Source organism: Juglans regia, chromosome 6 (assembly GCF_001411555.2).
Source record: "Juglans regia cultivar Chandler chromosome 6, Walnut 2.0, whole genome shotgun sequence".
Classification (NCBI taxonomy): Eukaryota; Viridiplantae; Streptophyta; class Magnoliopsida; order Fagales; family Juglandaceae; genus Juglans; species Juglans regia.
The window spans coordinates 33,807,888-33,828,363 of NC_049906.1; the positions used below are offsets into that span (position 1 = coordinate 33,807,888).

Genomic DNA, 20,476 nt, shown 5'->3' on the forward strand with positions numbered 1-20,476 from the left:
TTGCTCTCCTTACACTCAAAACTCCGATGATGAAAAGTGTTCTTTTTTCTTTCTGGTGATGTTTTGGTGCATGCCACGGCGAGTTATTGATTGAGTTTAGAGTAGCAATGGGTCATTCGAAACTTGTAGTTATTGAGTCTAAGGCGTTTGAGGTTTTAAGGGATGGTAGATGTGCTTATAACTGAGAGAGGCTGGAAAGTGAAGAAAGAGATAAGCTTGGGGTTAGGTACGGCACGATGGTTCACTAGAGCACTGGAGGATTGTTTGAAGGCTAGGAGAAAGGAGTTTTATTCTGCTCATCGGGAAGGAGGCTGGGGTTACATTGCGCAACGATGTTCTAACTCCCGGGGTTGTTATATGGCGTTGGTGGAGTATGGTGGAGGTGGGCATCGGAGCTTCATCTTTATTCCAGAGGATACAGATGGCAGGGGCTGGAGGAAGCTGGCAGAGGTATTGAGGGAGGTTGGAAGAGGTCCTGATCTTCCGTCACCGCCACTGACGACGCTAGCTCTGCAGCAACCTCTTGCTAGGTCGTATCGGGAGGCTCTTCAACAACCTAGAGAAAGTGTCAGGGTGGGAGCTAACTCTGACACTTGGCCTGCTTGAGAGGAGTTGTAGGTCTGCTAAGGAAAGGTAGAGCCGCCGTTTCTGTAGGTGTATAGAGCCTTGAGGGAGATGACAGGGGTGTTGTCGGTCTGAATATGAAAATGGAGGATCGCGTGTTGCTGGAGTTGAAGAGCCAACTAGACGTTATGTAGGATAAAGTTAATTGGCTTATAAGGCGGCATAGGAGAAAAAAGGGGTGGGCTTGGGCTTGGGCTTGGGCTGTGGATTGAGTGAAGAAATCATAAGGGGAGCTTTAGGTGGTCACGCACCGATGGGCCAGTCTAGCGGGCCTCTGAATGTGAAGGTGCCTGCACCCGTGGGCAGTATAAGTGTTGAAGGGCTGAAGGGGAAGAATAAACTGAATGGGCCAGGTTTGTGCAAAAGCCTGAGAAGGGCATGGAAAGAAACGGTTTGACGGATCCTCGATATCCTGAATCCTGAAATATCGAACTTGCCGGAAAGATCCTTTTTGGAGCCGAATCTTGGGCTGCGTGCTCCTGATTTGGTACAGAAAAATTCAGTGGTCCCTAGAGACATAGTTGGTGGTCCGGTGGTGGCTGTTCAGGCGTCAGAAGTTGAAGAGGGGGAAATTATGGAGAATAACGTAGGAGGTGAAGAACTATACGGAGTATATGGAGCTGCCAGTATGTAGGATGGTCATACTTAACTTTGAAAGGGGCTTTGGGTGGAGTTTTGGTTATGTGGGATAAAAGGGTGGTGGAGAACATTGATGAATTTGTGGGAGAATATTCGGTGGGGTGTTCTTATAAAAATTCTGAAGATGGTTTTGTATGGGCCTTTGCTAGGGTTTATGGCCCTAATTTGGATTGCAAGCAACAGTTGCTTTGGGATGAGCTTGCAGGCTTATGTACTTGGTGGGAGGTTCCATGGTGTATTGGTGGAGATTTTAATGTGACAAGATTTTCCAGCAAAAGATCGGGGGAGGGGCAACAAAACCAAGCTATGCTAGAATTCTCGGATCTCATATTCGAGCTGGAACTCATGGACTTACCTCTCATGGGAGGTGAATATACTTGGTCTCATAACCAAGCCTGGTCAAGACTGAACAAATTCCTCATATCTCCTTCTTGGGAGATGCAATTTCTAGATTTATGTCAGAAAAGACTTCCTTGGTTATGCTCTGACCACTTTCCCATAATGTTAGATTGTGGAGGAATTCTAGGGGGTAGAAGGCCTTTCAAATTTGAGAATATGTGGTTAAAAACGGAGGGGTTTGTGGAATTGGTTAGGCAATGGTGGAACTCATATCAATTACAGGGCACTCAGAGCAAGGTATTGACTAGAAAATTGAAAGCTTTGAAGATGGATTTGAAGACATGGAATGAACAAGTATTTGGTAATGTAGCATTATAGAAGAAGAATCTCCTCCAAGAATTACAAAGCTTGGAGGGTGTAGAAGGTGAGAACGATCGCAAAGGTCAAGTAGTCTCAGAGTTAGAAAGGTTGATTCTAATGGAAAAGATTTTGTAGAGGCAAAAATCAATGGCATTGTGGCGTAGGGAGGGGGACAAATGTATCAAGTTGCAAACTCACATAGGAGGTTTAATGCCATAGAGTCCATGACCATAGATGGCGGTTTATCTTCAGATCAAGCAATAATAAAAGATCATGTTGCTGGACATTTCAAACAATTGTTGTCGGAACCTTATGCATGGAGGCCTACAGTAGATGGTCTAGCTTTTGAGGTCATTGATCAAAATAGTATGGCTTGGTTGGAGAGACCATTTGAAGAGGAAGATGTATGACTAGTAATCAAAAAAATGAATAAAGATAAAGCTCCGAGCCTGGATGGTTTTAGTATGGCATTTTTTCAGACTTTTTGGGAGGTGGTGAGAGAGGATGTCATGCAGGTTTTTCAGGAATTTTTCTCTTTGGAAAATTTGAGAAAAGTTTAAATGCTACTTTTATTGCACTTGTCCCTAAAAAGGTTGGTGCAATAGAGGTGCAAAATTTTAGGCCTATTAGTCTTGTGGGCAGCATGTACAAGATACTCTCCAAAGTACTTGCCAATAGGATGAGTATAGTCATGGATAAGATTATTTCTAAGTCTCAAAATGCCTTTGTGGGAGGTAGACAAATATTGGATTCGGTTCTTATAGCTGATGAGTGTTTAGACAACAGGCTTAAGTCGGGAGTACTGGGTATTTTATGTAAACTGGACATGGAGAAGGCCTATGATCACGTCAACTGGAATTTTCTTATCTATTTGTTGCGTCGATGTGGATTTGGGGAAAGATGGGGGGGGGGTGAGGCATTGTGTATCAACGGCTTGCTTCTCGGTTTTGGTAAATGGTGATCGTGTGGGTTTCTTTAATAGTTCGTGGGGGCTAAAACAAGGCGATCCACAATCACCCCTTTTATTTGTCCTTGTGATGGAGGCTCCAAGTAGAATGGTGTCAGCTGCTGTAGAGGGTGGTTTTTTTTCAGAATTTTCAGCGGGGGCTATCCTCCGCCATTATTTTTCACCTCTTGTTTGCAGATGATACGTTACTGTTTTGTGAGGATAATGCAGGACATATTCAATCTTTGAAGGCTATCTTACTTTGTTTTGAAGCGGTATCCGAGCTAAAGATAAATTTTGCTAAAATGGAGATGGTTGCGATGGGTGATGTAAGAAATATTAGGGGGCTGGCCAACATATTAGGATGTGTGGTCTCTTCATTGCCGTTTAAGTACCTTGCTCTCCCATCTGGAGCATCTTTTAAAGCTAAGACAATTTGGGAGGAGGTGTTAGAGAAATTAGAGTGTAGGCTGGCCGGGTGGAAAATGCTTTACTTATCGAAAGGGGGGCGGACCACACTTATTAAGAGTACTCTATCCAACCTTCCCACATATTTCTTGTCTCTATTTCCCCTTCTAGCGAGCATTGTATCTAGGATTGAGAAACTCCAACGTGATTTTCTGTGGAGTGGACTAGGTGATGAGTTTAAATTTCATCTAGTTGGATGGGATAAAGTGTGTACTCCTATGAGAGATGGTGGTTTGGGGGTCCATAATGTGAGGGCTTTTAACAAGGCTCTATTAGGGAAATGGTTGTGACGTTATAATCACGAGAGGGAATCCTTATGGAAAGGGGTGATTGATGCAAAGTATGAGAGTACATGGGGGGTTGTGTTCTAATGAGGGTAGGGGGGCATATGGTGTGGGGTTATGGAAGTATATATGGAAAGGTTGGGGGGCTTTTTCTAGTAATACTAGGCTGTGTTTGGGGGATGGCAGTAGAATCGGCTTTTGGCTTGATGTGTGGGTGGGAGATACGGCTATTAAGGTTGTTTATCCCAATATTTTCAGAATTGCACGAGAAAAAGAAGTTATGGTGGCTGACTTGAGGGCTATTAGTCATGATTCACAGGAGTGGAACATCAACCTAACTAGGGAGGCACATGATTGGGAAGTGAGTGCTTTGGTGGATTTTTTTAACCTGCTGTATAACACCACTTATGTTGTTACAGCTGAAAAGACGAGATGGAATGGAGACCTTTTAGGAAAAGGAAATTTTTGGTATGCTCTTTCTATGACACACTTACAGTTCAACCTAGGCCCAATTTTCCTTGGAAGAACATATGGAGGAGTAAAACATCTCCCAAGGCCGCGTTCTTTGTTTGGATAGTAGCTTTAGGGAAGATTCTAACCATTGATAATCTAAGAAGGCGCGGACTTATAATTACGGACTGGTGCTGTATATGCAGAAATAGTGGTGAAACGGTGGACCATTTACTCTTACATTGTGACTTTGCTCGGGACATATGGAATTATTTCTTCAGCAATATGAGATTAGCATGGGTAATGCCGAGAAGAGTGGTTGAACTACTAGTTAGCTGGAGAGGGACACCACAAATTGCAGTTGTGTGGAAGATGGCTCCCATTTGTATTCTTTGGTCTATTTGGAGCAAAAGAAATGATAGACATTTTGAGGATCATGAACTTTCCTCAGAGGAGTTTAGAAGTTTTTTCTGGAAGACATTATTTATGTGGGCCATTATTTTAGAATCATGAATTGTGTTCACTGTGGCTCTTTGTGATAATATGGTAAATTGCTAGTGATCCTCATGTAGGATGGTCATATCCACAAGAAAGTGTAAAGTACTCTTCTTGAACACGGGAGCTGTAATCATCATTATATTGGAAGCCTATGCTGCTAAAAGGTACTCATGTTATTGACCTCAAAATCCCTGAGGTTCTTTGGGATTATATATGTTGTGCCTTGGACTAGTATAGAACATAATGTCTCATATAAATGGCCACTCCTATATAGGTATAGAACTCTAAATAAACCCAAAAGTTCATGGGAGTGCTTTGATAATTGATTTATATATATTCCTCCCAAGTGAGACCACACATTACCCTGCATATGCGTTCTCTCTTGAAGGCGTAAGCCAATTGAGTAGTTGTGCATTATTGATGCTGGAACAGAAGCTCAAAGTCAACTACATTAGGGTCTTGTGACAGAGTGTCTTCCAGTGTCCCACAGCATTGGAAAAGTAATGATATTTTATTGACTTCGTAATAATTACATAATCAAATTTTGTGCGTTGTGAAATAAGTTTGTGATTCGTATGTGATTCAATCATTTTTGTTCTGAATTTCATAGTTAATTATACCCCTAGCTGAATTTTCATTTCTGCATATGATTCTGTGAAGCAAATTAGTACGCTGGCTGGAAATCAAACTCCTAGCTACTTTGTTTGGGAAGTCCTTTTTACCATGGCCATCATTGGACTGGGCCTCTTACTCTTTGCTCTCCTCATTGGAAATATGCAAAACTTTCTTCAGGCTCTTGGACGGAGGTACAATTTTTTCCTATGGTTTTTTTTTTGTTTTTCCCCTTAATTTTTTGTTCATGCAAAGCCACTTGACAAGTTGTAGTTATAGTGTGTGTTCAATGTTGATTGATATAATTACTATTTTTCTTCAAATCCTCTTTTGACAAATACTCCATTAAAGGCAAGTGAAAAGGAAACGTGCCATTGCCTGTTGTGAGAGGCAATAACCTTTGGGGTGGGGTGTTGGATGGGAGAACAGAGAGAAGGAGAGAGGAAAGTTAAGAAGATTGAACCAAGTTGTTCTACCCTTTTTCTTTGGTAGATCAATGGAGCTTGAATAGAGAAACTTATTTCTATGGGAGCTTCTTTGCCATATGGATCAGAGAATTATCGAGGACATGAATTTTTAAAATTCCAGAAACCACATGATTATATAGCCTGAGGGAACATATCTCTTACCTATATGCACTTGACTAAAGAGGATACTGGGGAGTTCACTCGAATACTTCAGAATAGTTGTTTGCTATTTCTGTACTTAACATTTCATTTTCTCTTTTAAATTGTTACTCCCCTTCCTGCTAAGGTTAGGAATGTTACTTGACTACTTTCCATAAGACCAGGTAATTGGAATTTTATAAATATTATAAACCTCAAAAGAATAAATGTAAAAATCCAACGCATCTGATCTTAAGGAAAAACCATAAATATCAAACAAGTTTAAACAAAATGCAAAAGCCCATGCTGAAAACTCTTGTTCAATCCTTCACTGAGTCAATGTTGCCTCTACTAACTCTAGTCTGCTGACTCGTCCTTACCATTTACCTGTGACATTTTAAAACATAAAACAGAAATGAATCAAATACTTAGTAAGTAGCATGTCATATTGTAAAAATCTCATTAAGTAGGTTTTCATTTAAAAGAATCATTGAAACACATTTAACATCCGATGCACATCATCGAGAAAAAACATTTCTCTATAACCTCTTATAACAACAAACACATTAACCCTTGTGTCTTGATTGTGCACCAGTTCCATGTCTTGTGGCTACCAGGGGAACCACCTCTCATATTGTATGTAAAACATCTTGGTGGACCACAACTTCTGAATGGCTTGCTCATCCACCCTTCTATCTTTGGTAACATCATATCCTCTATGGTCAAATACTAAAACCCATCATGCATTCATTCATCATACTTTCTTTCTTTTCTTTCTTTCCTTTTTCATAAATTTCATGACATGAACCTTTTATAGCTTTTCAAATCATAAGCATACGTGTAGCTTTTGTGACATAAACATATTTTGCACATCCATCACATTAAAGCATTTGCAAAATGTAACTTTCATAACATATCATACCACGTGCATAAAAAGGGTCTTACAAGAAAAGGCTAACAATTTAGCATATAACTTGGAAACTCAGTTTAGAAAATGTAACATTTTAGCTTGAACATCAAGGGCATGATCATACTACTTACCTTGCTTTCCTAAGATGCAAGGTGTCAACATTTCCTTAGCAACTTTAAGAAACACATCCATGTTCATTATTACTCTTCCTTGCATACACATTTCCAACGTTTGAGCTTTTCTACTCATGCTTGTACTCTTGGGATAGATCTTGATCGCAATTATGTTTTCTTGATAAAAACAACTCTTTTTCATGGATGATCTGACAATCACACATATGATTGATACTAAGTGTTGTTATGTGCATGCTGTCAAACCAGCAGTGTATAAGTAGAGTTTGACTTACTACAACTCCTAGGTCACTCCAAAAGTAATGCATCTTGGTCATTGAGAAGGTAACCCACTGGAGACAAGGCCATGTTTGGGAAGTGAGATGAGTTGAGAACATCTCATCTCATCTCAAAACTTCTTATAATTTCCTTCCCAAATATCACTCAAACACAAAACACTTTTCAATTTCAAATCTTCAACTTTTTCATCTAATTATTACCTAATTATTACAACTTTCCCAAACTTCCAAACAAAATGCAAAAACCAATACAACTTTTTTCAAATTTCAAAACAAAAATAGTTTTAAAAATTATATTAAAATAATTTTTAACTTTATAATATTTTTATTCAACTTTTTCTCTCTCCTTACCCAAAACCCAATAAAAATCTTAACTCAGACCATTTCACTACTATTCACAAACTATTTCACTACTATTCACAGAATTCTCATCTCCTTTCACTTTCCAAACATGCCCTTAAGCCATGGCCTTTGAAGGCTTATTAGGACTCTTTTTTAAGGCCTAACACCAGCCTTTGCCATTGCTATGCTGCAAACATTTTGTAGTGGCTGAGACCTAATTCATTGAACTCTAACATGCACATTGGGCTTTCTTTCACAAGATACTCATAATTAGCAACATGTGCGTATTCTTTTGAACTGGTTTTTAGATCGCAGCTTGGAAGGAAACAGTTTTGCTAACTATGGACATGTATAAAAATTCAATCGAATATAACATTCTAACATGTACCCTATAATCATAATGAAGCACGTATACATCTGATATAAGCCTCAACCAAGTCCTTACCTAGGATTTTTGGCTGTTTACTAAGGGATGAGTGAAAAAGCAGTATCTGTCCACTCAGTTTTGTGCACAAGAACTGCTTTTTGTTCCTCCTTGTGGCTGGTTTAGGTTCCCCAAGTCACAGAAACATCAAGGAAGCCTCAATGTTATTACAAGAAGACCTTTTGAATCTTGTACAATCTTGAAGAAAACTTGCAGCCTTTCGGGATCTCTTCTAGCATTCGGTTTTGAGTTGTTTGGCTGTTTAGAGGATAGAAAAAATGGTTCAATCCATGTTTGAATTAAGAAAATAATTTACTTTTTAAATAATTGAAGACACGGTTGAATCCGGCATGGAAAGCATAGTTCTCTCTTGTTTTTATCCTGAAAAGGGGCCTCAACAGCTATTATTACTCTTTCGGTAGCCCTTTTATTGTGGATAAAAAGGGTAGGAGGGGGCAACTAGAGGTGGCTTCTCTACCTGGGAGTGACTATAGCAACACCCTATCCGCTGGGTGCCAGACAGGACGGTCTAGATGACAGAAAGCTGCAGGCATTCCCTTAAGTCAAGTTTGTACCAAAGCCTAGACCTCAGTCCCACTAGGGAATTCAATGAATCCTTAGGCAGCTAATGCTAATAGTCTAAGGTGAATCCATTTTGGATTCAAACTTAGAACCTAGTACATGTCAAACCATTTGGGAGTAACCCAATGGCCATAGAGACACCACCCTTGGTGGTATTCTTTTGGTAACCCTAAATACCTTTTAAAGTTCCCCCATTTTTCTAACGCAGAATCATTTTATTACTAAAATTAACTAATAAGTCACAAGGAACTTTTTGACACTAATATCAAAATATGCTTCTACAAATACAACCCCTAGATTTAAAGGAAGAAAAACTCTATATACAGGAGAGTTTGCACAGGTATGCGCACGAACAAAATGCGGGAGTCTACGTGGAACTAATACGGTGCGTTTTCGATTTTTCTCCTTCCTAGTTTCTGAAACCCATCTCATGCTCCTCCTCCATCTCCCTCCTCCGTCTTCTTCTTCGTCATGGCTGGCATTGGAGGGTGCGTCGGTGATACCGGCTGGAGAGATTGATCCTTTGTTGAAGGACTTGAATGAGAAAAAATAGATCTTCCGTCAGTGATACCATCTTGAGATTCTGGGTTTTTTTTCAAATACTACGTTTGTGGAGTCATGATTTAGATTTGTAGTTATTTTTTTTTTATCTGAGTTATTTTCGTGGGTATGTTTTCGTAGGAAGCAGAGGCAAAATCTAAGAACATGAAGGAAGAAATTGTTTAAATATTTGGATTTGGTTTATATTTGGGCACAAATTCTAAAATCCTTATTTGGGTTGAAAGAAACTCAATAGTGTGAAAGTTTTTGAGTATATTCTTCCCACACAGTAATGAGAAAATTCGCACTCAAGCAAACCTGGGTGTGTGGGGCAGGGGAATGGGGTTTTTTGGTTCAGATTTTTGTGTGTAAAAGTAGAACAATTAAATGAGGGATCTTGGCTGGTTGTGTGGTGGGGGGGCCATTTGAAAATGCTAGATGCTTTGCGCAGGAGATGGATTACAACGATGAGAACTGCAGATGGATTACAGAGATGGAGAACTGCAGTTTCGAAGGTTCACGAGTCGAAAATTGTTTGAAGTATCTGTGTGTGCAGAGTTTTCTTTTTTTTTCATCTTTATTTACTTTTTCCTTCTTTTATTTAGTTTTTTTATCTTTTTAATACATGCTGATATGGCATCCCTGCGCAGCTCTCCTGCACAAAGTCTCCTGTACGTAGCGGGACTGTTAAAGGAAACCAGTTTCCTAAAATAGAAACCCTATAATTTTGTGTGACACAAACAGCAGATTATGTGAATGATGTTAAGATTGAATGGGTTTGAAGATAAATATACTAAAGAAGTTCCTAACCCTAATCAACCAAGTTTAAAACTTTACTTAGGTTTAGATATGCAATTATTTCTACTTATAAAAAACAGATATGCAATTATTTCTATAGTGAAAATCATCTCTTCTTTTAGAGGAAGGTTCTTGTTTCAGGGTTTTTTTTTACAGTTATCATCTCTGTATTCTTGCACCTAATAATTATCTCTTTTGACTTTTGATTGTTCCAATCTGCTACCTTACGATGTTCAAGTACTGAACTACCACATCAAACATTACATGCACTCAGTTCTGCTCAACTCCCCATTACTTGAATTCTCCAGTTTCCTCCCTTGCTTTTTTTATTTTTTACCTCAAAATCTCACTCCCATTCAAAGTCCTTTGCAATCTATCAAAATGATGATTTGTGGATGATTAATTACAGTTGGAAGCCATAAAGTCTCTTGAGCTTTTTGCTTGAGACCCATCCATTAAATGCAGAAGTACCACATTTATATTCCTTCTTTATATTTTCTTCTCCTTTAGAAGTTTTTAGTTCAGAATTTGGGCTTGATCACCTGTAAGAGGTGGCTACTTTTTTAAAGAAAAACAATCCCACTAATTCTCAGTAAGATTGTAGTTACGAATATTGCTAGAGTTTAATTTGTATCATCTAGTTTGATCATTTTTATGGCCGTTCTTTCTTCTTCTTGGGTCCACTTGGTCAAAACTCGTGTATCTATGCCTTGACAAATACCACTATATAAAGGCCACCTTAGGACGTAAGCTTATGCTTATCTGTTCATTCGGTTTGATTTGTAATTTGTTTCCCTTCTTTTGACTCACACATTCCTCACCTTTTCTGTTTCCTTCTGGTTTTGAAAGTAATTAGTTTTTGTAAATTCATTAACAAAATGGTGTTAGAAACATTTTTTTACATATTTCTTAGTGTCAATTGTTGGCGTGTCCATCTCCTTAACATCAAGTTTAAAATGTTGCAATTAATTAAAGCACATGTTTCTTTGCTCAGTTACTCAAAACAGGACAGCATTCTTCTGTGTGTTTTTAGTTCCAAAGTTGAGTTACACATAATACATGAATAATAGCTACCAATCTTATTTTGGATGTGACTTGTATTGTCCCTTACCCAACAGAATTTGAAAAACAAAACATGACATTTGCATTTCAAATTTATTATGTACCACCAAAGTTTTGGTCTTCTTTGACCAGTTGCCTTTTCTTTTTCTCTTTTGGTGGTTATCCCTTAGGAGGTTGGAAATGTCTCTAAGACGTCGTGATGTGGAGCAGTGGATGAGCCATCGACGCTTGCCAGAAGAACTACGAAGGTATGCCATTCTCATAACTACATAAAATGTCTCTAAGACGTCGTGATGTAGAAATGTGAAACATTTGAATGCATATGACTTGGAATGATTCTTTTGCCAGAAAAATCCCGGTAATCTTCATGTTTGGTACCTTTAGTTTTACCTTCCAAAAGTTTATGGAAAATGCTACTTAGCCCCCTCAATGTTACCGCTCAAAGTTACCGCTATAATATTTTATTTATTTTTTATTTTTTTATTTTACTTAGTGATTAAGGAAGTGATTATTAGTGGAGTTGTATATATTTTTTTTAATTTTTTCTTAATTGTTAAGGATGTTAAAAAAATATTTACCAAAAAATGAAAAAAAAAAAACAAACTACACATTTGTGCTAGCAGTATGCACAGTGGTAAGTGCTGGGTGGCCTGCTAGCACCACCCAAAGTTTATATGATAGGTCATGAACAGTGATTAGGTCAACATAACTGCATAACTATATAAATAATTCAATAAATGATACCTCCTTGTAAAAAGCACTCTTAACAGTTTTCGAATCCAATTTTAAAATCTCACATTCTAAGGCCTCGTTTGTTTTGGGAAAACATCTCATCTCATCTCATCTAATCATTACAACTTTCCCAACTTCCAATACAAAATAAAATAAACAATTCAACTTTTTCAAATCCCAAAACAAAAATAATATTAAAAAATATACTCTAACAATATTTTATTCAACTTTTTAACTTTAATCTCATCTCAAGATGACCAAGGACGAAGTCTGTTTAATCACTACTTTTAATTGGTTCTACTCTACTCTTTTTTACTTTCCACTCTTCTCTTGTCTCTTAATGTTTTTTGTCACTTCTCTCTCTCAGCTTTTATATTTTCTTTCCCCTCCATCCATGCTCTCTCTATTCTATCTAGAGAGAACCAATGGTACTCTATAAATAACTTGCAAGAGGCTAGTATGTCATAAAGATTCTTCTCTTATTTTAATGTTTATGGTTCGGAAGTGTTGTAGAAGAGGATTATTCTACTATTCCTACTTCCCACTCATAATTATTCAAAGATTTGATAAATAAGCAGATGTGTATACCCTTATGATATATATACATTACTACATTAGATTATGTGAAAAAGAAACTCTATTATCAAAAGATTATCTAGTAAAAAATTGTCAGCCCACTAGCAGTGTGAGATATTGCTCCATACTCAATTTTTGCCTTAGACTATGCTACCGCTGTTTGTTTTGTACTCTTTCATGTTACTAAATCACATCCTAAGTAGGTATTGTATCTTGTACATCTCCTATCTGAAAGAGAGCCTGCCAGTCAACCTCAGTAAGACCTTCCACTCTGAGGTCCCTAATCGGCAGGAACAAAAATCCAAGACAAAGAATTTACTTAAATATCAAATAATATTATTATAAGGTGGAATCCTAGCAGCTTCCAAAGATGGACTTTGTTCACTAACTGCATATGAGATATTCAGTCAAGCAATGGTAACACAGTTTAGCTTCCAAACTATTCGAGAAGATTTAGGTTTTCAAATAGTTTTCTCTTATCTATCAAGGCGGATCCATAGGAATGTCACTGGATCAAGCACCTTATAAACTAGTTTTGAGACCTAATAATTTTTTTCTTAGATAAGCAAACACTTTTCTTAGACCTAACAACTTCTATACTGGCCTAAGTCCTGGTATGAAACCAGTGCTGTAAAATCCGTTTTCTCCTAGCATTACCTCCAGTCATTTTTAATTATCACAATCTCATCATCATATTCTACAAGAAGAATTCAGCCTTCATCATTATGTAAGTGGAATAATGAATGGTCTATCATTGCAACTACTAAACTCTAATACTGCTGATAAAAACTTCCTGAACCATGCTCTGGGTCATTGTCTTGGGCTATAAAAAGTCTTAGTTAACTTGCATGTATCCTGCTTCCCCAGGCCCCAGAGCAACAAACCTATGTGGTTGCTCCATGTGGTCTTCCTCATTAAACTGCCTTGTAGGAATAACAACTTTATATAAATATTGATGCATAACAGGGAGAGGAGCCTTCTAAGTTCCAGTGGCGGATTCAAGCTCCCTCCCCCCCCAACCCCCACCCCCAAAAAAAAACTTCTGACGAAAGGTTCAATTGAAATTCAATTGTCAAAACTTGCAGTGAGAGAACTCAGAGAAAGTTACTTAAAAAAAATGTCCAGCTACCTTTTTAAAGAGAACCATACAACTAGATGAAAGATGAAAGTAGGAATATAAAAAGAAAAGAGTAAAGAAACAACTATTAAATTGGTGGGACCCAAAAAACCTTAAAGGAATCATTTTCGAGTAGGACTTCAAAGTCTGAGAGAGCCTCGTAACATATTTTCTTTCTTGCCAAACCATCTCATTTTGATTTTGTTTTTTCTCAACTTTCACTTATGCCCTATCAAATCCCTCTCTATCTACCTATTTTTTTAAAAAATTCCAACCACTAGTATAAACAATAAAAAGCACATGAAGAAAAGTTGTTTCTTTTCCATAATTATTTTGTGTTTTTTTTTTTTGCATATATAATAAAAATACAAAAAAAGTTTAGATAAACTTATTTTTAAATTGTGTTTCTTTTCTACTTCTTTTTAGATGTAAGATAATATCAATTTATGAATAATATTGTTTGAATCTTTACTAGTTATTGTATAACTATGTTTTGATATGATGGTACTACTCTGTTAATTCGACCCCCATGATGAAAGTGTGTAAAAGGAATGGGTCATTTCTTCCCACGTTCTCTCTGTCTATTGTATGTAATACATCACCATAAACCATAAAAGATTAGAATTGCAAATTGGGTTAAGAAAATACACCTACTATTTTTTATATTTCTTTGCTAAACAAGCTAGACGTGGGAAAAGAAATAACAAAGAGAAATTGAAGTGGAATGGTCATCATTTGTGACAAGTGCAACTCCTGCCTTGCACCTTCCGTTTCATCTTCCTATGTTTTGAGTTCAGGATAATTGAAGAAACATATTTGCTTGATATTTCTTTCAACTAAAATAACCCAACTCAGCAAAAAAGAACACGTAGCTACCAATTTAAAATCTTTGTGCCGTGCTTTTGAAGTTGTCCTTACACGCTTTTTCCAGCCAATTAACATTTGCTAAGCTTAGCACTTTCACTGAAAATGAATGATAAACGATAAATTGTGAATGAGAATGAGGACTTGAGCTCTGTATTTGTGAAAGGCAGCTCACCATCTAGAATGTGACTGTTGGTGGTAGGGATAAACCGTGGATAAAAAAAATCTCAAAATGCTTTGAAATCAAACATCACCAAAGTTGTTTAGGTGTTGTCATCAACAATGCAACAACATCTATGTTCTATTAGATTTCTTGTTTTGAGAAAGTCAATTCACACTTTTTTTTTTTAATGTCGGGGAACCTCTCCAAGGCAGGGCCCTTCGGACCCATTCTTGTAAAGTAAATCCGGTCCCGTGCACCGTACCCTTGGAAGTTTCCCTACACGGAATTGGTTAAATTGCTGGCTTTTCACCGGTGTGGCCCCAAAGGATTGTTTGCACCCTTGAGGTGTTAAACCTTGGACCTTGAAGGGAGTGATATCACCCAAGAAAGTCTTTCCACACCTAGGAGTAGGGTTGTGCTTTTAATTTAAGCTAATATTAACTTGGCAAACAAATTGAGATTTTTTATACTTGAGGATTTATAATGAGAAAGGAATGATGATGATAAATCTTTTATCTGTGCTTAGGGTTGAGATATCGAAGGCACCTAATGAAATTATCAGTTGTAAGCTATATATGTATATAACAAAAGAAAGAAGCCAATGAGTTCTGCCCCAATGGCTCTTCCTTCCCTAATAAGAATAAGATAGAAAATGAGGTCCTGCTGAGCTTGTTGGCTTCTTAATTTCTTCATCTATATGTACACATCTTACATCTCTTAAGCCACACATGTGCTTTCTCTTGTAGGATTTATTGACAATCTGACCCATATAATTGGCTTTTCATGCAGGCAAGTACGACAAGCTGAAAGATATAATTGGGCAGCCACCAGAGGAGTAAATGAAGAAATTCTTTTGGAGAATTTGCCGGAGGACCTTCGGAGAGATATAAGACGACATCTCTTCAAATTTGTGAAGAAGGTAGGTATCAGAATATTGGAGCTTTGTAGCATGGTTGGTTCCTTGAATAAATTTGCATGTTGATTGATTACACTTTAGTTAAAACTTAGTTCATATCCTTCAGACTTAAAAGACTTAATAAGTTCATTTGGCTTTGCAATATGAGCCAATGAGATCCACTGGAAAATTGTATAAAAACTGTGGTATACCAAAATGCACCCTGAAGTAATGAAAATCACTGATATCCTAGTCCTTGACGTTAGATCTATTCATAAGCATGTCGTCAGGATTAAAAAATGTACTGCAGGTTCGGATTTTTTCCATGATGGATGATCCTGTCTTAGATGCCATTTGCGAGAGGTTAAGACAAAATATTTACATTAAAGGAAGCAAAATTTTGTACGAAGGTGGTTTGGTTGAGAAGATGGTATTCATCGTACGTGGAAAAACAGAGAGCATAGGATATGACGGGATTGTAGTTCCCTTATGTGAAGGGGATGTTTGTGGTGAGGAGCTTCTCACATGGTGTCTCGAGCAGTCTTCGGTAAATAAAGGTATGAATTTAATCAATAACCACCTCTCCATATGTTCAAGGGCCTAGAGAACTTGCTAGCTAGAATTTTTGCTTCACTATAAGTGCCTCCATTTGATAGATACCAGCATATTTATTCCTACGGTTGCCATTGTAGATGGGAAAAAAATAAGGATTCCTGGACAGAGATTGCATAGCAACAGGATGGTAAGGTGCTTAACAAATGTGGAAGCATTTTCACTCAAAGCTGCTGACCTTGAGGAAGTCACCAGTCTTTTTGCAAGATTCTTGCGGAATCAACATGTTCAAGGAGCCATAAGGTTATTTCTATGTTAACCCATATCTGAATGCTTGATGCAGAAGAATCTTGTGATAAATACACCTGTTTGGGTGCATATGTTGTCTTAAGATACTAGTTAATTTCATGGGATATCTATATTTCACATCCCTAAACTATCATAAATGTTTTTAAATTTACGCCCAAAAGCACACCTGTATTCTTTAGGATTTTAATAAAGTCCATATATCTAGACTTATACCATAATTACAATTTTAGAACAAAATCTTACAAAACAATTGAATGTTTCTTAGAAACCTAAAAGTTTGACCCTAAAAATCTTCTAAAATCCAAAAAATATATTTTTCTTAGAAAAAATAAAGAGAAAGTAGAACTCATAATATGTAATGTTTTTGGTGCATGTATGTCAAAATTACTACACATGGGTCTTGAAATTTGATTTTATTTTCATGCTATATTGAGTATAGGTCTCACACCACTTACATCTAGTCTTTTTAATGCCTTAAAAATCACATTAGGATCCCTTAGACAGCCTGGTTGTGGACCTGAAAGGGTAGGCATTAAAGTCTTATGTCAACACGCAATCATGTTGTTTAGGCCATATCTATGTTGTCTAAGAGAATAAATCAATCCAATATGTTTCCCTTGATGCTGGCGGCAAGCATAGTAATTCAAACCTAACTTTTTATTCCCTTGATCACGATTCAGATGGGTATTGTTGTATTTCTCACAATAACACCACTAACATGGCAGGCAGAATATCAGAGCTGAAGAGACTCCAAATTTCTGTTCTGCTGCTGTTTTCATTTTTAGCATTGATATATTAGATATCTGCATGAAAGCAATTGCAAACGAAAGCCTTGTTTGTTGGGGTTTTTCCAGGGGTGTCCATTTTCTAAAACAGAAGCTACCTGCATATAATTTGTTAACCAAAGGGTGCTTAACAATGTGATGTAGGATAGAAGTGAGACAAGAGGTAGAACAGAATATTAAGAAAATAGAGAAGAGAAATGAACGAGAGAGGAGGGAGGGAGAAGAAGAAAGCAATCGGGACTGGAGGGGGGCGGCTAGCGCATCAGTTTTGTATTCAAAATCAACTAACTCCAAAATTCCTTCAAATGTCTTTAAGTAGTAGGGCAACACAAACCCTAAATGAAATAACTAACACATTAATAAAATGACAAAAATAGAAAATGTCTGTAAATAGTAGGGCAATACAACCCTAAATAAAATAGACAAAACATTAATAAAATAACTAAAACATTAATAGGAGGAGATGTCCTCATCAGAATGTCACCAACTTTGTGTAGTAATTTAGGTTTCTTAGGTGGCTTCTAAGAAGCAACCACTAACCGTGTTGCTTCTCAAGCCCTCCTAGACTAAGCCTAAATAAATTACATTGTTTCAGCTCGCATCATGATATATTAGAAACCGCATCTTTTACTTTTGTTTAAGGTGAATTAGATAACACATTCTAATTGTAAAAGCAAGTGATTTTTCCTAGTCATGTTGACAAGAAAGAGTATTTTAGTTTCTTGCAAACACCTCTCACCGAGCATTGTGATATTTGCTTCTCTGTAGGTATGAATCACCCTACTGGAGATCCCTTGCTGCCACTCGCATTCAGGTGGCGTGGAGATACAGGAAGAAATGTCTAAGTCGTGCAAATACTGCGCGTTAATCATATGTCAAGATAGTAGATCTAGACTATGGTATGTTTTGCACTGCACATTTGGGTAGCTCCATGTCGATCATGCACACCATATGAAGCTACAAGTTCGAATTTTTGTTATGGAGTAGTCTTGTAACCGGATGCCCAAACGCCTGGTAGTTGTAATGGGGCTTGGAAAATATGTACTCCACTCCTTAAGGTACTTCCATATACATCAATGAGATATATAGTACCATAGTTCTCAAAGTCTTTCTTTTCTATGTTCTTAATCATATTACAAATTGTAGATTCTTTCTCCAACCGAATATATGTGCCAATTTCATGTTTCATAACAAAGGCTCTCAAAATTGCAAGTGTTGAACGAAAGGTTTTGGTTGAGGGGGATGTTGAAAAGAATAAACTCATCGGGATTTACTATGTATCAGTTACTATTCACTCTCATACCCCACACCTATAGCTTTTTTATAGGGTGTGTGAATGTTTTTCATAGGATATGAGGGTATGTGATCGATGGAGATCATGATGGGTACATGCAATCCAAGCATGCTTAATATATTATGATAAGAGAGATCATGAGGCGCAGTACCCTTCCAGTCACCCTACTATTCTCAGACCAAAATCACTTAAAAACTGATGATCTCTTCTTGAAAACAGATTGATAATTCTTCCCCATGCATGCATGCAGATCCTTCTTAATTAATGTCATGCATGACGCCATCTAATTCATACTTATATAGAATAATTAGATTTCTGCTAACTCCCATAGAATTTATTGAAAAAAAAAATCAGCATGGTTTGTGCATGCTTCTCTATTAATTACATCCCCCCAGTTGAAAAACAACTCTATATTATGGGGAAATCATCTGCTCAATTCAATAAAAAACAAAAGACTGATCAAATTAAGAACTACTTGATCTGCTCATGGATTTACTGCACCAACCCAGCACCCATGGTTTCTCAAACGGATGCAAAAGTACTAAATATATATAATTAAACCCTAGCCAGCCAAAGAACACGTACGGCTAGCCTTAGCATATGACCTTAAGCTAGCTAGCTAGCTTTATTACTGAAGACTGCATATTTTACAAATTGATATATGTGGCAATTCATATGTCGACATTTCCCACAACATGATTAGACACTCATGATCAAGTACTGACATGGACAGACAGACAGTCCACGCATGCATGCATGCATGATGATCAGATGTCGTGTAAAAGAAATAAAAATACCTAAACACTAAAAAACCTAAACAAAAACCATGGTTTTGTTTATAACTTAGGAATTACATGATGACATCTTGTACGTATACATTAATGAATTATCGATCGGAGTCAATTTAATTAAGTAGGATTCCATGCATGCATGGTTATTATTATTATTATTATTTATTTACATTAATTAGACGTTTCGAAGACAATAATAATATATATATATATATATATATATATATATATGTTCGTTATGCATGCATGGTTGGAATTAAACATGCATATGACAGATCGATCACAAATAACTACATCCCTTTAAAAATTTATTATGGTGTAATTAATCTTTTGAAGATCATATCGAACGTATAACTATATACCTAAAGAATATGTACCATATATAGATCAATGATCTGGCCTTAATAATTTGTTCAAATCCATGTATTTGAATAATAATAATAATAATAATAATGTCAAGCATATATATCATTAATCTGATTACAAGATCGTGTGTATATATAAGATAACATAATTAATGTTAAGTGATCTTGACTCATCATCCCCAATATTAACATTATTTGTCCATGTTGTCATGAGATTCGTTTTTAATCTTTGATTCTCTCTCCTTAATTCCTTGCAATTTTAATATCTATTAAATGCTACTTTGATGATCAATTTAAGTACTGCTGCAAATGACATGAATTCAGCGTTAATCATTTTCAGCCAGTACTAACACTTTAATTCCATGCATGCTTATATTTAGGATTCAGATCCCTAGTTAAAGTTATAATTAATGTTCCCTAGTTAATTCCGTTGCAAAAAGTGCCTAAAATCGCCGCATTTGTGTTTTTTCATCTTTTTTGTAGTCGCTGCACATCAGATGCCATTGTTTGTTCACTTCTATGCTAAAGCAATGAAACTCTAAAAACGTCGCAACAAGTACTTATTATCCGTATTTTTTTCCCCCGCAATTATCCAAAATGGCGCCGTAAATGGACATCCCAAATTCCACTAACTATCGTTGGGAAAACTTTATTGCAGCCTTCAAATGTTATATAATGGATTATATAATATTTATTGAGCAATTAATGTTATTTTAGAAATCCACTTAAATAGATGCTATAAATGTTATAAACCCCATTTCATATATTTATTTTTAACCGGCCGGCCCATTGAAATCCTCAAGAACTTTTAATCTTTAAGGGATGTGAATCCTTATATTATTCGATCTATTTTGTGTATTTGATTATATATAATATACATTCAACTAATTAATGATTTAGTGAGCTGGAAAATCACTTTATATATTTCTAAAATATATATTTTTTAAGACCATTAATATATATACCATGAGCTTTTAGATCAGTATCATTGTTATATATAAAATACATATCATCTCTTTAATTTATCGTTGCCAACTTCATAATTATTGCTATATTTATCATCTTTAATTACTGGCCAATACCATCACATGATGAATAATCAATAATTTAATTAATATGGTTGTCGCAGCTGTATATATAT

The 20,476-nt window shown here is 36.6% G+C and overlaps 1 protein-coding gene across 1 annotated transcript in view; it reads left to right on the top strand.

The window, feature by feature from the left end:
* Positions 1–18,163, top strand: part of LOC109012085 (probable cyclic nucleotide-gated ion channel 20, chloroplastic) — a 50,493-nt gene extending 32,330 nt beyond the window's left edge. Inside the window, exons 9-14 of the mRNA XM_018993559.2 lie at positions 5,269–5,414; positions 11,063–11,140; positions 15,134–15,263; positions 15,550–15,796; positions 15,932–16,094; positions 17,654–18,163. Coding sequence (XP_018849104.1) covers positions 5,269–5,414; positions 11,063–11,140; positions 15,134–15,263; positions 15,550–15,796; positions 15,932–16,094; positions 17,654–17,753 — 864 coding nt within the window. The 3' untranslated portion in view covers positions 17,754–18,163. The remainder of the gene's footprint in view (positions 1–5,268; positions 5,415–11,062; positions 11,141–15,133; positions 15,264–15,549; positions 15,797–15,931; positions 16,095–17,653) is intronic.
* The last annotated feature ends 2,313 nt before the right edge of the window (positions 18,164–20,476 follow it).